Below are 18,126 nucleotides of genomic sequence, written 5' to 3' on the forward strand. Positions count from 1 at the left end.
GTCATTATATATTATCCGTAACCCGTGTTCCGATATAATTACGAATTTACTTAAACATTATCAGGAAACTGCCTGCAATCCCGTTTTTAACCGGATTAACAATAATTTGAATAGATTCATATTAAATTAGCAATATCTACTCATTTTTTTATGTGTACCGCTCCGTTCATTCTGACTTATCAGTGGGGAAATTATTACTTATTAATCATGCGTTATTAAGTTGATTATTATTAAGTTGATCGTTATTAAGTTGATGTATTCAAGTGAGGAATGGAACTGGCAAAGAAAGGATGAAAGTAGATTGAATGCTGTTGAAATGAGATCCCTGAGGCGTATGTGTGGTAAAACCATGTTTGATCGTGTGAGGAATGTAGAGATCCGCAAAGAGTGCAAGGCTGATAAGCGTAATGAGTAAGATTAAGAAAGGAACGTTTAGAAGGTTTGGGCATGTAGAGAGAATGAGCGAAGATAGGAGTGTAAGGAGGATATAATGCAAATGCGAATGGTAGCAGAAGTCGGGGACGCCAGAGGAAGACATGGCACGATCAAGTGAATCAAATACTCGAGTCGGCTATGTCAAGAGTCAGAATAATAGAAGAGTATGTATGAGACGATGTATGAATGTGAATGAGGCAAGGAATGTGTGCCAAGACCGAGTTGTTTGGCGGTCCGTCCTCTCTGCCTACCCCTGCGGGGGAACGGCGTGATGGTTAGTTAGTTAGTTCATTAAGTTAGCTGGTTACTTTTCGGGAACCTCATATTATTATTCTGCCTTTATTTATGCCTTCAGTTTTGCATATTCTCGACGCCCTAACCTGCGTAGTAATTTGCAATTTCCTGTTACATAGACCGACTCGCTACTTGCTCTATAGTCAGATTGTCAAGAAGATCTTTCCTCTGTTGTTGATATATATTTTCAGATCAAATAATGCAAGCCTATATTTTAATCTTAAATAACATTTTCAGCTGATTATTTTTTTCCGACAGTAGAATGTTATCCTAAAAAAATATATATTATTAATTGTTGTTTTCAACGAAAACTTGAAAAGCTCTCGACTCGAGATCGAAAACTTGAAGAACTCTCGACTTCATCGTAAACTTTAAAAGCTCTGGATTCAAGATCGAAAACTTGAAAGGTTCTTGACTCAAGATCGAAACGATATTTATTTTAGTTTAGTAATAATTGCATTTTAAGAAAGTCTTTGTACATATCAAAAATACTAATTTCGCTTGTGTGTCTGTCTGTAACTCTCGTTAAATGAACTCTAGAACTCGGATTTGCTTTGAATTTAATAGTCTTTTTCAAAATAGGAACTGATTGTAGTAAAGCCATAAATCGAGAACTTTTCTTCAGTATATACTTTTTTGGTACTATGTGATAAAAAAAAATTAGCTGAAAATTATTTTAATAATAAATTCTATCAGTATTTCTTTTGTTTAAAATTCTTAGAATTAACTTGGTAAGTAAATTCGAATTTCGTGATTTTTCAAGCGTTTACGCTCTTTAGCTAACACGCAATTATCAATACCACATTTATAATGTCCTTTTAATTTTTCATGGGTCTGCGCTATTTTACAATAATAACCATTTGGCTCTTTACTCCATTAAAAAACCATGGTATATGCATAGGTTTCCTGTAGTCTTCAAATATTTGCGTTTTTTGTTCCGCTATCACACGTCCAAGATTACGTTGTGCCGTGTACTTAGAGGAAGTACATTTCCGTGGAGGTAAAGTCGTTTGAATTAATTACCCACGCCCTACAACGAGTCTTTCAGGCCCGTGGTTACAACTGCCGCAGCTGGTGCAACTGCATGGCCGCGGCGGTAATAAACCATTTGTGTATCGAATCCTAAACGGTTATTTATGTTCCCGTTTTGATTATAATGCTAATTTACGATTGGCCTTCTATTATAACTATAATGCCTACACACATAACACGTGATATCATTCGTGCATGCGTAGGTACTATTGCATAAATGAAGATAGATTAGGTATTTTTGCCAAGTGAAACAGCCATGTAATTAAGGGCAAAGATACACGGAGAAACATGATCCTGTTAAAAATGTGACAGCATGCAAACTTCCGAATAAAATATTAATCATTCAGAACATACCAAAGATATTAGAAGAACGAGATATGCTATGTTGGCCGCCGGACCGTAGGCGGCGTACTACCTAATTAGGGTACTTTGAATACTATCGGAACGTGTACGCACAGAAATCTGTTCTATGTATTAGTGCTGATACCTTAGCGTAAGCGAAGGTGTGCAGTAGTATTGGTGAACAAAACCGGCGACACTGGGCAAAACATATGAACTGCTCATAGCACATCTCGTTCTTCTAATATCTTTGGAACATACCGAGAACACGTGTACTTTGTTTCAAAGTTAACTTTTATAAGAAACATTTTAGATAAAGAACAACTAATTCAAATTTACTACGCATTAGCCAAATCTCAACTACAATATGGTCTTATCGGATGGGGAAGCTCATGCGATTCCACTATAAAACCAGTCCTCATAACACAAAAGGCAATTCTAAAATTATACTTAGGATCCCCATCAGAACTCCTACCTACTATGTTTTTAAAACCCTGAATGTAATGACCCCAAAACAATCACAAAAGATATACTAATTTACGCATTCAAAAACCAGGACAACTTTAGACAGACAAACTCAGACAGACTCACAAGATCCACATTACAACATATGTTACACCAACCTACAACTAAAACGACTTTTGGACAAAGAAATATGCAGTATTATTCTATAAAATTATTTAATGTCCTCCCTTTTGAAATAAAAAACATTAAAAAAATAATTGACTTCAAAAGAAACATTAAGAAATGGATTATGGATAAGGAAAGGAAGAATATAGATATAATTTTGCAACCCAACAAAGACTAAAGCTTGTATTATGTTTTATTTTTCTCTAAATATTGTTTTTTTTTAATTTTCTATGTATTATTTTAACATATGTACTTATACTATTTCAAACACACAACCATGTACAATGTGACCTTAGAACGGGGTACCCCAGTAAGGACACATTATCTTGAATAAAAAAATTGTTAAAAAAAAAATATATATAATATATATATATATATATTATATTATATTAATTCTTCAGAAGTAGGAGATTGTGGTCGTACGTTTTCGCAGTTCGTAGGTCAAGCTATGCGCAGTCGAGGTCTAACGATAAAATCATGGTTATTAGTCGTAGGTTCAGCTATTCCAAGATTCTGACCTTTTTTATAGCACGTTTTTAGTGCGGTGATCTTCGTGCTAACGATCACAGTTCCTCAGTGAAATGCCTCGGATTCTCGTGCGGCGGTCTCACTCAAGGCAGGACACGGGCACAAACCACGAGGCAGGAGGCACGCGTGCTTGCAAGTCAAGTGTAAATTATCTTTATATCGTCCCGTCATGTCACGGCAAACGACGTTGTCGGACCTTGAACAAATTCTACTAAATACATACGTATAACTCTTTTTTAATGAAAAGTCTAACCCAACCCATCTTGAGTTGGTTATGGTTGGTTAGGTATTCACATTTCCCAACCTGGAAAATTTTGGCTCTTTCGAACGAATTTAGCTCAGAACTTAATGATACCTATTAACGTGAGGGTAGTCAGAAATGATGGAATTCCATGCAACTCTGTTTTTCACATGCTCCTTGCTTCATTCAAATTCATACATCGTCACATGCATACTCTTCTGCATTCATTCTTATTTCGTCCTTCCTTTGCCAGTACTAGCCAGCCTTACTTAACATTTTTCGATAACTTTTTCGTTCCATTGAATTTGAATTGATTATTTTGACGCTCAATTTATATATTTCTTTAATATTATATTAGTTATTAATTTACCTATTTATTTGTTTTATTTATTACATTTGCTAGCTGACGTTTATCCGGCGTTGTTCGACTTTTCTCTACTTTCAATAAATATAATATCCATGTATTATATATACATATAAAACTTCCGGAAGAAATTCTCTAAAACCATATCAAACTCCGCTGCATAGTTTAGAAGAACTAAGCGCACAAACAGACAGGCGCGGGTAGTGACTTTGTTTTATACTATTTAGAGATACCAATGTATTGTCATGATTACGAATTTACTAAAAGTTTATCAGGAAACGACCTGTAATCCCGTTTTGAGTTCATTATGATCTGGGATGTTCCGGGATGTTCCTGAACGTCAACACAATGTTCTGTCTCAATCTCGGGATGTTCTGGAATGTTATGGAATGCTCTCGAATACTCTCGAATGTTCTGGACTGTTCTAGAAATTTCTAGAAGGCGAAACTTCCAGCCCTTATATCTTCAAAAAACACGTCCTTCAGGTAAAAACGGGAACCTTCTTCATGGATGGGGGATAGAGAGCTACCACACCATATAACTCCCTAGATCGTACCGGAACTCGTGTATGTGTTTTAGCGGCACGCACATTATACACTTACTTTTATAATTTGTGTTGATTTGCAGACCAATAATCTAATTTTAAATTTTGAACCCAATAATATAACACGGTACAAAACACATAGAACAGTAGAAATGAACGGAGAGAATGGTAGGTACCTAGCTACACCTGAATAAAGCATTGACAAATTACGCAAAACTTACACCGGTAACATTAAGATTTCTGAACATTAGTTTTTTTTGAGTCGGTGTACTCCAGCCATTTTTTAATTTTCCGTAAAAACAAATACTGTTATACAAACTAGATAAAAGTATCATTCCGGTGTATGCATTTAAAATAAATATTAGCATTTCTAAATAATAAAATTTTAATATCAAACATGAAAAAAACGCTAACCACCACAGACTTAATAGACCACAGTTTAATATCAAACATGAAAAAAACGCTAACCACCACAGAATTAATAGACGAGAAGATAATGGCGAGGGGTAAAATCAACTGTTGAAGAACGAAGGGAGTAAGGCTGACTGTGATTCGTCAATAAATCAATCTGACAGTAAATAGGCATCTCGCATTATAATATCACCATTTAGTTCTTAAAAGTAAAATCTGCTTTTGAATGAATAGACATTTTTACATGGGAGCGCAAATTACTCGCCACGTTATGAACTAATTTGCGAAGTCCAAATTCGGCAAAGTAAATTTCTTCTGTTTGCAGAGTCGTAGTTAGTTTCAGAGTATTTAGTTAAGACACTTTTACAAATGTTTCATAATTTACTTACCCCAGTAAACAACGATGAGCACACTTGAGAATCGCTACATTGTGATGTGATAGTATATGTTTCTAAAACTGATCCATATAATACGGTGTGAATAAGCTTAAAATAAAGTAAAATAATGCTTACTTATGGAATGTAATACGACAATTGGGTTTATTCTCTTTTTCACATCTATTTTTACAAGTTTTCATATCACAAGTCAACATTTTGCCGTGTTATTTCGTAAAATGAACCAATGATGCCTCGACCATAGTTCGCACAAGAATGATGACGTCACGTTTTCAAATTTCTCTTGAGGCCATACGCGAGCCCAGCCGGCTCCAATGGAACCGGTATGGGGAGTGGGGATAATACGCTTTTAATCACTTAGGGCAGGTCTACTAATATTCATATGTCTATGCTAACCACATTTTTACTAATTTTTTTACTCCAATCATAGAAAAATTGGGAGAACTTGATATTTCGAAAACACATTCGTTTTGTTTGAAGAATTTGTAAGAAAAATTTACCTTCACTTTTATCTCCTTCATATAATAAAAAAATATATTTTTTAAATTAAACCAATTGTTACGATGGTGGCGCGAAATATGAACTATTCATTTTGACTATTTTTTGGACTTTATTAAGGCGATGCACTACGTCGTTTAGTATTTTAAATTGAGCTGCTATCAATAACAACCCTTATATAAATGGCGATAAGGTTTAAATTCCCGCATTACACCATCCGCCTGTTTTGATTTATGCAAGAAAAAAACATGGCCAAAAAGTCCCTTTTTTTTATTTTGTGGATGTTCAAGCATAAATATTTAATTCTTTTTCGATCATTTTATAGGTAACTTTATTTGCCACATTATACAATAAAATCATAACCGAAAATGGGTTCGTAAGTAGGAGATTTTGAACTTTAAAGCAGTTTTCATAGGCCTTATACATTATTTTTTTCTGGGCTTATAAAAAGACTTATCTAAAAAATACTCGATTATTTCAAAGGCCAAGATGTATTCTACTCGTAGTATTTAATTAAAGCATCTGAAACATTTCTAGGCCACCAAATTTTCAAACCAAAAACACACGATTTTGCATCACTACGTATAGCATCGCCTTAAACCAAATTACCTCGTCTTCCATAATTTCGACCTAAATCTTTGCAGATAAATCAATGCAAAACAATATGCAGTTTTCCAAAGAAATACGGCAAGAGTAGATTAAAATTAAACGACCACTGTGTCTACTACAAAAGAATCGTTTAATTTAATATTTGATTCCAAAATTAGATTTATCTCTGTTCGAAAAACGAACAGGGGTTGGAATAGCCGCCCTTTACAGGGCTATTCCACACAGATAAAGTATAAATTAATTATATAGCTTGTGACAGGCGATGCGAGAACACAATGCATAACGTTAATTCACAATCAACTTACCGGGAGGAGATGGTGAAATCTGCATAGTGAGCATCATCTGTCAGCACTGGAACGTTTAGCGTGGTTGGTAGCACTCGTTATTTTAGATTAAATTGCGATAAAAAATACGTAAGATAATTATTTCGATAAGGAACCGGCAATGTTGTTATGACGGGACGAACGGTTTTTGTGCGACTGCTCGGCCCACGGCCTCCGTGGATCCAGCTGACATGTGCGAAATTTAAACTATACAGTTCAAATTCTGACGATACGATTGGTTAGTACACGGCCTGTCAAAAGCAATTGGCGTTACGGAACATTCCGCCCACCAAAATACAACAACGTGTATTTTAAAGAAAATTTAGAAACAAAACGGGCAATGCTGTGGAACGTTGCGTGAACGAAGAAATAGTGAAAAGAGAGAAGAAAAAGAAAAAAAAATATATTAATAATAATAATGAAAATGATAAGAAAGAATGCGCCGCGGAAGCGAAGATGATTAGTCACATTGACTAGGCAATGGACATAATTTGGTTAATGTAGAGCGATGTAGAGCGTCTATCACAAGAGAAGTAAGCTTAGATTCGCGAGGAAGTAGGGCAGGATGTTTATACTCGAATTCGAGCCCAGATCGAAATAACCTGCCACCCACCCTGAGCACACCGTGGTCGTCAATGAAGGGATTAAGCTTCCGCATTTGTTTCGACATAAGGTTGCCCTCTTTCAAGCGCGTGATATCATCATTAAAATGTACATGTTGAGTGCGTTTAACTACTGTCAAAAGTGAAGTGTGAATTTCGGCACGGTTTAATGAAAGATACAAACGACGAGATTCTTTATTCTGTAGGTTGTAGATGAATCTAAGACAGTAACCGAAAATGCGTTGGATCTTCTGAATCGAAGAAAATTTAATTAGTAATAGGTCCACCAGATTTTCGTCCTGTTGGACAAATAACGATCGAACTCGTTCCTCAGAGTGAAGTTCAATTTCGTCGACATTGCCATCGAAAGACGGCCAAGAATCGAATGACTGGATCCGCCACGAAGGCCCCGCCCACCATAACGTGTGATCGATCAGATCGGCTGGGGATTGACCACAAGAAGCGACATCCGCTGGATTATCTCCAGATGACACGTGATGCCAGGAAGTCCTGTCGAGAGCATCTTGAATGTGACTGACACGGTTAGCCACGAAAGTCTTCCAGCGACACGAAAGAGAACGTAACCAGGCGAGCACGATGGTTGAATCCGACCACGCAAAGGTATTGGAGATCGGAAGTAATGGTACGTATAAATCTTTGACGAATTTTAATAGATCTGCTAGAAGAACTGCCGCACACAGTTCAAGGCGAGGCAATGAAATCTTTTTTGTGGGGGCGACTCGAGACTTGGCGCAAACCAAATATATTTGGACTTTATCGTCAACATTCATGATTCGCAAGTAAACTACCGCGCCATATCCAAATTCCGAACTATCTGAGAAGCCATGAAGTTGACATGACTCCATGTGAGGGAATGACACCCATCGAGGGATTTTGAACGACTTCAAGAGCGGTAATTGTTTAGTATAACGATCCCATTGACGAACAATGTCAACAGAGGGGGTGTCATCCCACCCAACCTTTAAAACCCACAACTTTGATACTAGAGATTTGGCGAAAAACGTCAAAGGGCATAGAAAAACGAGAGGGTCAAAAACCCGAGCGACTTCACTGAGGATAGTGCGTTTAGTAAACTCGCGATCGAGGCATAAGACTTCGAATGAAAATGTATCATGTCGTGGCTCCCACTTTAATCCCAATACCTTGAGAATGTGAGAGTTATCAACATCCATGGACACCAAGTCATTGAGGCAGTATTCCGGAGGCAGATCGGCGAGTAATTCTGGTTTGTTACTAGCCCACTTCAGCAATTCGAATTGACCTCGTTTGAACAGCTCGATAACTTCGGTTTTCGTTTGTAGAGCTTGTTCCAAGCTGTTACAACCGGTGACGATGTCATCTATGTAAATATCCGAAGTTAGCACACGACGCGCTAGCAGTAAATCATAACCTTCATATTTGGTCAACTGTTTGACAGTACGACAGGCTAAAAATGGGGCGGAGGAGATACCATAGGTTACAGTGTTTAGTTGGTACTCTTGGCTGGGTTCCGACGAATGAAAACGCCAAAATATTCTTTGGAAAGCACGATCTGGTTCTTGAACCAATATTTGGCGATACATTTGTCGTACATCAACAGTAAACACCACCGATGGTATACGAAATTTTAGCAAAAGCTCCAGCAGGTTCTTTTGAAGCTTTGGACCGATAAGCAAGGTATCATTTAACGAGGATCCGTTCACATCCGTCGCTGAGGCGTCGAAAACCACTCTTAACTTAGTGCTAGCGCTGCTTGGACGAAGATTGCAATGATGAGGTATGTGATACTTTCCCTTGTGCAAATCTTTTCCAGGAACACGAGTCATGGGACCACTGTGTAAATAATCAGTCATGAAAGCAGAATATTGTTCACGTAAGGTTGGATTTGCTATGAGTTTGCGCTCGAGGGAATGGAATCTACGTAAAGCGATCTCACGCGACCCTGGAAAAGAGATATCCCTTCCCCTTTCTCGGAAAGGCAAGGATACGATGTATCTTCCCGAAGTGTCCCGTGAGTGGTCAGTGTAGTACATTTGTTCACAAAGTTGTTCCTCAGGAGTGAGGTGTGAAGACTGGGGAATGGTGTCTAACTCCCACAGTGGCTGGACCTCTTCGTGGAGCCGGTCTTCGTTAGTAACGATGAAAGAATTCGTTTCATGAGCAGTGTTCGAACCAACTGAACCTAGAAGAAGCCAACCAAATGCAGAATTGAAAGCTGATGGCTGACGTGGACCACCATTCAAATTACCAGGTCTCAGAAGAGAAGAGAAAACCTCAGCACCCAAAAGAAGATCAATCGGTCCCGGTTTGTGACAGTCAGGATCGGCAAGAGGCAAGTCTCTCAACTGATGCCACGATGACTTATCTAGACGAACAGTTGGCATGTTGCCACAGATACTAGGCAGCGTAAGTGCCTTGATGTTGAAGAGAACCCGTCCCTTAACACCGATCTCTAATTGAATGATTCCTGACGTGGTTGCGGAAGATTGGCCTAAGCCGCTAACTCTCTGAGAACTGGCTTGACGAGGGATGCCTACAAGCTCCGCAGCACGATCGGTGATGAAGTGAGCTTGACTGCCCGAATCGATCAATGCGCGAAAGGTTTGGAAACGGCCGGACGAATCGCGAATGCCAACATTGGCGGTTGACAATAGTACTATGGACTTGTCTCCTAAGTTGGTCAGGACCTGAATTTTAGAGTCGGAAGAAGGCTCCTGGTCCGTAGACGTCGTGGAGTGTTGATACTGATCTTCCAAAGAAGCGTTTTCGTCTCGATGGAGCAAAGTATGATGTTTTTGCTGACATTTTTGACATGTAAACAAAGATTTACAATCTTTAAGATAATGAGAAGAATGAAGACAATTGAAACACCAACGGTGTGATTGAACAAACTGTAGGCGATCCTGAACTGACTTGAGGGCAAATACCTTGCACTTGGAAATGGAGTGGTCTTCCCCGCAACAGGAGCATTTCAGGTAAGTGGTGGAGTTCGAGGACCTATTTGTTTTAGGCTGTCCTTTCTTAAGATCGCAAAGAAGCGCTGAAGTGCGTTTTTTGGCAGCCTGATTAAAGTTCCGTGCAAGAGGTTTGTCAATAGTACTGCTATCGCGAGTCGAAAAATGTAAGTCTCGTACAAGAGCTTCGCATTTGTTATAAAGAAACTCTTTGAGTTTCAAATATGAAGGCAGGTCGGTAGGAGACTGCAGTTGTTCGAATGCGCATCTTGTAGGTGAATCTAATTTCGACAGAATTAAATAACAAAGCACGAAGTCCCAATTATCTATTGGGAGATCCAATTCTTTTAAAATTGTTAAATCCTCATTAAATACATCGAACACGCGACGAAATTCAAAAGGATCGGTAGACGGAAAATTTAAATTTAGCATTTCCCGCCAACACGTAAATGCGAGTTCACGCGCGTTACGATAGCGCGCGATTAATCTTTGATATGCTTCAACGTAGTGAGCTCCTTGTACTGGAAATGTCCGAATTAACCCTGAAGCTTCTCCAGATAAACATGAGAACAAATACTGCATGCGTTCGATGTTGGATAAAGATTTGTTTTCATGAATGAGAGCGTTAAACATGTCGTAAAATTCGGGCCATTGCTTGACATTTCCAGAAAATATTGGAATGTTTATTTTTGGTAATTTAACGTTTGTGCACGCATTCGCGGTTTTACAATCGAGAGACTGACTGGTTAACTCCTGGTAAATTTCCACAATTTGATAATACATCTCGTCAAAGGTTTCGCGAATTTTATCTTCATCAATTTCGTTTGTGTCATCTAAAGCTAATATTTCCGCGTGAGACGTTTCAAATTCAAGAACTATCTTTTCCAGAGTAGTATAATGCGCTAACAGTAAGTTGCACTTAGTTGCATCGTGCAAAGCGCTTTTTGCTATTTCATGTGTCTTGACTAACCTATTATTCGCTAATGTCCGTTTCCGGCGCAATATTTGAATGGCTGGGGCCATGTTGAATAAACACGATTGGAAACGTACCCAAAAACGAAACAAAATAAATGATAATAATTCAATCTATTATAATTATATGCGCGGTAGGTCGTAAATACTCAAGCGCTAGGTACCTACCTAATTACTGTTCGAATTGATTATTATTCAATATTTAAGAAACATTCCACAGCACTATCCGTTTTGGCATAGATAGATTATAATCTTAAAGTTCCCTAGTTTCGGCACCAAAAATGTTCGCAAAACGAACAGGGGTTGGAATAGCCGCCCTTTACAGGGCTATTCCACACAGATAAAGTATAAATTAATTATATAGCTTGTGACAGGCGATGCGAGAACACAATGCATAACGTTAATTCACAATCAACTTACCGGGAGGAGATGGTGAAATCTGCATAGTGAGCATCATCTGTCAGCACTGGAACGTTTAGCGTGGTTGGTAGCACTCGTTATTTTAGATTAAATTGCGATAAAAAATACGTAAGATAATTATTTCGATAAGGAACCGGCAATGTTGTTATGACGGGACGAACGGTTTTTGTGCGACTGCTCGGCCCACGGCCTCCGTGGATCCAGCTGACATGTGCGAAATTTAAACTATACAGTTCAAATTCTGACGATACGATTGGTTAGTACACGGCCTGTCAAAAGCAATTGGCGTTACGGAACAATCTCTTTGCGTTTATTTACATAACGGTCTCTGATGTTTATCCCCAGATCTTTTGGAATTAGTTTCGTGCATACTAATAATTATCAGTGACAATTTAACCTGTAATCTGAGCCCACATCTGCAACTGATACGCAATATGATGTGATTTTATCGCAGCAGTCAAAATATTGCGTGGTGACAGTAAATATTTCGCATTCATTAGTAATAAATTATATATGGTAGGTGGGCGAATTCAGGTCGCTTTCCAATTTGGAGTTATTATTGTTTTTCAACATTTTTTATCCGGTTTTAATAAATTTATAGTTTTCTTATAAAGATGAAATATTTTTTCAATTAGCATTAGTTAAATGCATTTTGGCTGCGATCTGATTACCTGATAGTGGCCAATCAAAGAAAGGAGAAAATCGCTCCATCCACTGGAGCGATTTTTGGCATAATATACCAAGTTTTTTAAATTTTTTTATTTATTTGTATAGATACATTACAGTGTCTACCAAATATTTACATTTGTATACAATTCATAAATTTAGAACTGTTGTTAATATGGTGTTTTATTATTATTTTTTATGCTGGGTGTGGGGTAGGTTTGAGTAGGTGACACTGGTGGGTAGTGTTATATGTTTCGTGAACACACTGGGAGAACCTGTGCTGAGGTGTTTACGTGATTATGATTAAATGGTACATGTATTTATGTGTATTGGTTAAATTTTCTTATATAAGTGTAAGTTGGGATTTTAATTTTTTTTTAATGGTTATTGTGCATTGTTATTTAAAGAAAAGGAAAAAATATTAGTTTGCAAAAACGTTTTGAGCGATTGTTTGTCATAATGTGCCATATTTATAGAACTAAAAATATTGGATAAACGCCGCAATCTAGTGCGATTCATTGGCTGTAAAACGCAGTAAGCAGTTCATATGTTTCAATATTGATATTTTGAGGAATGATATTAGTTAAATAATATGGTACAACCAATCGCTCGAGTGGATTTAGTGGATTGGCACTGACTCAAATCACAGTGTATTGGGAGTGTACGTGAGCAAATTATGTCTGAAAAAAAACGTAAGCAAAGTGGTATTTCGAATAACCAAAAAATAATGATTCAAAAGTTCGCAGCATTGTCTAGGGATCGTCGATATTCCTATCCCGGTGATTTTAACCGGTTCCATTTTCTCTGAATTTTTCGATCATAATGATGGTAGTAGGAATTTTTCAAATAAAATGTGTTGTTATTCTTTAAAAAAAATAATCACTTTGTTTCTATCCATCCAAAAAATTAAAAGAAAATACAATGTTTATTATAAACTTCATAATTTATTTCGAACCTAGTTTTAGATGTTATTTAAAAAATATTACTTATTATTAAATGTAACCTTGCATTCCGTATCTTAAGTGTTTTCGATCTCTACAAGATTTGCATATAAATTATAATATCACTATAAATAATCTCTCGCTGTGTATTTCATAACAGCGAATAAAACTGGGTAATATTTCTATCCCTCGACATTCGAATTATTTTATTCGATATGGAATCAGTTTTCAGTGTCGAAACATTGGTAATGTAAATACGAACATAATATAAATGTAGTGAGATTCCTTCGCGTCGATCAGGATTTTACGGCTTTCACTAAAAACTTTTATATGGCAGTCGTTATTATTAAAAAAGCTTTTAATTTAGCAGTTATTATTTTACGACATCCATGTTACGACATTGTATAGGATAAGGCCCTTAATAATAATTATGCTACTCATTCATACGTTACGCACATTTTTTCGTTTTATGTTTTTCTTATTAGCTGGGGGACCCGACGTTGCCCGAGCTTTACACGAAGTTTCTCGAAATCAGTAATAAATTTTCCTCTTATTTTGAATGTCAAGTACCCAAACCGGTTTCACCTTAAAACAGTCTGAAGATGCGTGGTGAAACCGGTCCGGTCGAAAATAAATAAATATGGAAGAAAGTTATAAAAAATAAAATGGAATTCCACCATGAATTAAATGTTTAAAAATTAGGAGTAATGGAAATAGTTGTTTTGATCCAAAAATTATTGAAAAAAATACTTCGTTGTTACCTTTCGTAGGTTATAATAATTTAAATATAATATTTTTGATGACTTTTTTTGTATATTTCCGGCACTATTTTCACGGATTCATTATTAAAAATTCATCTTTTTTGCTGGTCATCTAAAAGTTCGATTAAAAACAGATAAGGCGCATTTCCCACGCTTTTCCAGTGATAAATTATTTATACATTCCTCATTTTATTTCTGTATTTATTATTTTGACTTGTCACTTCTTTTTTGGGATGTGATAATAATTGTCACCAGTGTGGCTTTGGGCAACCAAATTTGGCAGAATGCTAAACGATTTTTTTTTATTTTTAAATTGACATTTTGATATTTTATCAAAGTTCAAGTTACTACAATGTCGCATTAGAACAAAATCTTACACCAACACTGTCCTGGTTAAGGTATAATGAGATCTGTAATTTGCGTCATATTAGGAGCTTAATTTTTGTTTGTATTACAAATTATACAAAATAATTTATCTGATTGTATTTGGTTTTTGTTGAAGTTATTTCAAATGATAATATTGACAATCCGTCCACATAATTTTTCTTTTTTAAATAAGACAAAACATCTAAAGTGGGGTAATTTAAAAAGAAAATAGTTATTTTCATTAACACATTTTGGTTTTCACTTTTAAAAAGTGGCGATTTGTCACGCACGCTCTTTTGGATTGCAATAGTTGAGATATAAAAAAAATTCTGGAAAGTTTTTTTTTTATATTAACTCCACACAGGAGGCCCTGAAGAAAATAATTTCCCTCAGGGCCTATGTCATCTTTGGGGATGCTGTGTGGAGGGTCTTTTTGTGGAGAGGAAGGAGTGAACATGGGTCTTGAAGAGTCCCATGTTGTAGGTGGGAGGAAACACAGAGGCCGGCAGTTCGTTCCACAGCCGAGCTGTTGAACTTAAGAACGAATCGTAGAAGCGACCCGTTCTCATGTGTAAAATTTCAACCGTGTACAAATGTTGGGCGCGCGTTTGGCGTGTATCCCGACTACGCACCGGTGCCGAAGGGATCAATGACGCTAGTTCCTCAGAGCATCTTACATTGTTATACCGATAGAATAAGGACAGCATACCTACCTGACGCCTGTGCTCTAAAGATTGCAGTCCGTTTTTTAAGATTGGGGAATCTATCAAACGGACCGCCCGTTTTTGCACAGAGTCAAGGGTTTTTTTCAGGTATTTAGGGGCTCCGGACCAGAGATGGCTGCCAAATTCGACAGTAGGGCGCACTAAAGTTATTTAAGTGCGTTAAGGTAATTTAAGTATAAAAACTAAATAGTAACTATATTTTATTTGCTGACCGGGTAACTCATCAAAATGTCAATTCAACCCACTTTAAAAAAATGATATAAAGTGATGAAACAAAAATTAGGTTATGTAGGTTAGGTTAGTTTTTGCATTGCTTTTAATGACTTTTTAGAGGTGTATTGAATTGTCATTGTGTTGAGTTATCATGGAACCGAAAACGGAAAATTACAACTTCATGCATTATTTGCCTCTCCCCTGATGTTAACAGTTGTTTCTTATTGTTACTAAGTTGAAACAAAGTGTTATTTCAATGATCTATGCATATTCAGAATGAGGTCAAATAGACAAATTTTACAAATTAATGTATAATATTTCTACTTCACCCTCCCAAAACAATATTAACCATAATAATTATAATAATAATAATTGGATGACTTGTATAGCCCCGTTTTTGTGCAAAATCACCTCAAGGGCGATGTACAAACTTATAATACATTTCTACAGTGATCTATGTTATTACTTAACTATTTATGGAGAAAATATACAGTACAATACTTACCTGGTAGGTCACTTGAGATTAACACTTAATTAACATTATCTAATTGTTTATTGGCGAAATTTAGATACAGGATTTAGGACTTAATTGAAAAATTGAATATAACTGGACTTTCTCTTAGGAATGGTATATTTAATCTAAGGGTACGACAGCTTAAGAAGGTAAGTTTTTAGTTTAGACCTGAATTCTGTTGGACTTGTTATGGATCTTAGTTCCGTAGGGAGTTTATTCCAAGCCTTCGGCCCAGATACACCGAAAGCGCGATCACCAAACTTAGTATTTTGCTTGCGCTTAGGTTCTATCAGTCTGCCTACAGCTGATGATGTTGCTGATCTAAGAGTTGACTGCCTCAGACCAGTGTTTTCCGGGACGCATAGTTAAGAGATGTAGGTTGGGGCCATTTCATTGATGGATTAAACACCATCCAGCACAGTTTGTACTGGATTCTTTCAGGGCACTTAAGCCAGTGAAGGTTACGAAGGTGTTCTGAAATGTGTGAATATTTTGAAACCCCGGTTATGAGCCGTGCTGCTGCATTAAACACTGATTGAAGTTTGTCAATTTGATATTTTGGAAGGCTGGCATAAATGCCGTTGCAGTAATCGAGATGTGAGACTACGTAGGAGTTGATAAGTAGTTTTGTTGCTTCTGTAGGAAGGTTTCTTCGGACAGACTTGAGTTGTCTTAGGTGAAAAAAACCGGTGCTTACAGTCCTATTTATTTGACTTTTAAACGAAAAGTCTGAATCTAAATTGACACCGAGAAGTTTGACTGTTGTTTTTGGGATGATATCGCTGCCGGAAATAGTAATAGGTGAATTGTCTATGAAATGTTGACGTTTGTTTGTGGCTGCCCAGAGAAACTCAGTCTTAGATGGATTGAGCTTCAGCTTGTTTGAAGACATCTAACGAGTTATTGCTTCTAGACATTCAGTTATACGGATTTTGAGACTATTGATTTCATTTGGAGCGCAGTAAAAATAAACTTGCTGATCGTCAGCGTAGCAGTGAGACAAGAGATCAAATGACTCGATTATTTTGGCGACATCATTTATAAAAAGGATGAAGAGAAGTAGACCCAAAACGGATCCCTGGGGTACCCCTGAAGAAAGTGTTGCGAAGTTGGACAATTTATTTCCAACCCTCACGGCTTGTAAGCGATTGGATAAATAGGATACCAGCCATTTTTTTATGTCGGAATTCAAACCAAATGTTTCCTCTAATCTCCTATTGAGGAATTCATGATCAATCGTGTCAAACGCTGCACTCATGTCTAGGAGTGAGATAAGTGATAACTTACCTGACTCTACGGCCAGAGTTATGTCTCTATATATTAAATCATATTATTGACCTATCAATTTCCGTTTACAGACGGGATCGGGCAAGACCTACACCATGGGCACAGCCTTCGACATGGAACTGATTAAGGAGCAGATGGGCATCATCCCTCGTGCCATACAGGATCTGTTCCATGGCATCGAGGAGCGCGGCCGCACCAGCCGGGCACAGGGTCTCATTCCGCCCGAGTTCAAGGTCGTGGCGCAGTTCATGGAGCTCTACAATGAGGAGATCATCGATCTGTTCGACCCTGCTAGAGATGCCTATGGGTGCAAGGTAGACACAATATCTCATTTCAAGAGTTAACTAATTACTAATTAGTTGTGAATGTTTTTTTTATTCAAAAGTCATGTTGTAAATGTTTATTGTCCTCTCCTGTAATTATTTTCTGTCGCTTTTTAGGTTGCTATAAACAACTTATATGTATTGGACAAGTCAAGTCATTGTTTTTACAAAATATTTTCGTTAATATATTTTTTTACATTAGCTCCACACAGGAGGCCTCGAAGAAAATAATTTCCCTCGGGGCCTATGTTATCTTTGGGGAAGCAGTATGGAGGGTCTTTTAAGGAAATGAAGGAGAGGAGGGGAAGGAAAAGGCATAAGGGGTCACCTTTTCCTTTCCTAGTGTGACCAGGAGTGACAGAGGTATGAATTCATCCCTCCCACTGTGGTACAAGGCGAACAGTCAAGAGAGTCCACCTGGAGTGGTGAAAGTCTCCCTCAAGCGGCCTCTCCCATTCCGGCCTGCCACGCTGCTGGTGGGCATCTGCTGCCAAGACCAGGCAAACCTCACTACAACTCGCAAATATTCATCTTTCTCTTTCATATGAAAAAACTTTACCTAAACAATTTTGGCTTTAAAAATGAATGTGCCTTTCTAAAGTCGGTTTCCTTCACAAAGTTTTAGTGGCATCTTTTGTTTATAATACAAACATTCCCTAGAGATGGAGACCATAATGCAACTCCATCATAACCCTTCATATGTTCTCCAATACTTGGTTCTTGATATCTGGTTATGCAA

General features: G+C 37.3%; 1 protein-coding gene across 2 annotated transcripts in view; it reads left to right on the forward strand.

Moving 5' to 3' along the window:
- Window positions 1–18,126, forward strand: part of Klp31E (kinesin-like protein 31E) — a 173,473-nt gene that overhangs the window by 111,785 nt on the left and 43,562 nt on the right. For both annotated transcript variants that reach the window (XM_089650551.1, XM_089650557.1), the window contains exon 4: window positions 17,136–17,378. In XM_089650551.1, the coding sequence (XP_089506677.1) occupies window positions 17,136–17,378 (243 nt within the window). The remainder of the gene's footprint in view (window positions 1–17,135; window positions 17,379–18,126) is intronic.

This window comes from Hesperophylax consimilis, chromosome 3 (genome assembly GCF_061612785.1).
Source record: "Hesperophylax consimilis isolate HC1 chromosome 3, BYU_Hcon_1.0, whole genome shotgun sequence".
In the NCBI taxonomy this organism is placed as follows: domain Eukaryota; kingdom Metazoa; phylum Arthropoda; class Insecta; order Trichoptera; family Limnephilidae; genus Hesperophylax; species Hesperophylax consimilis.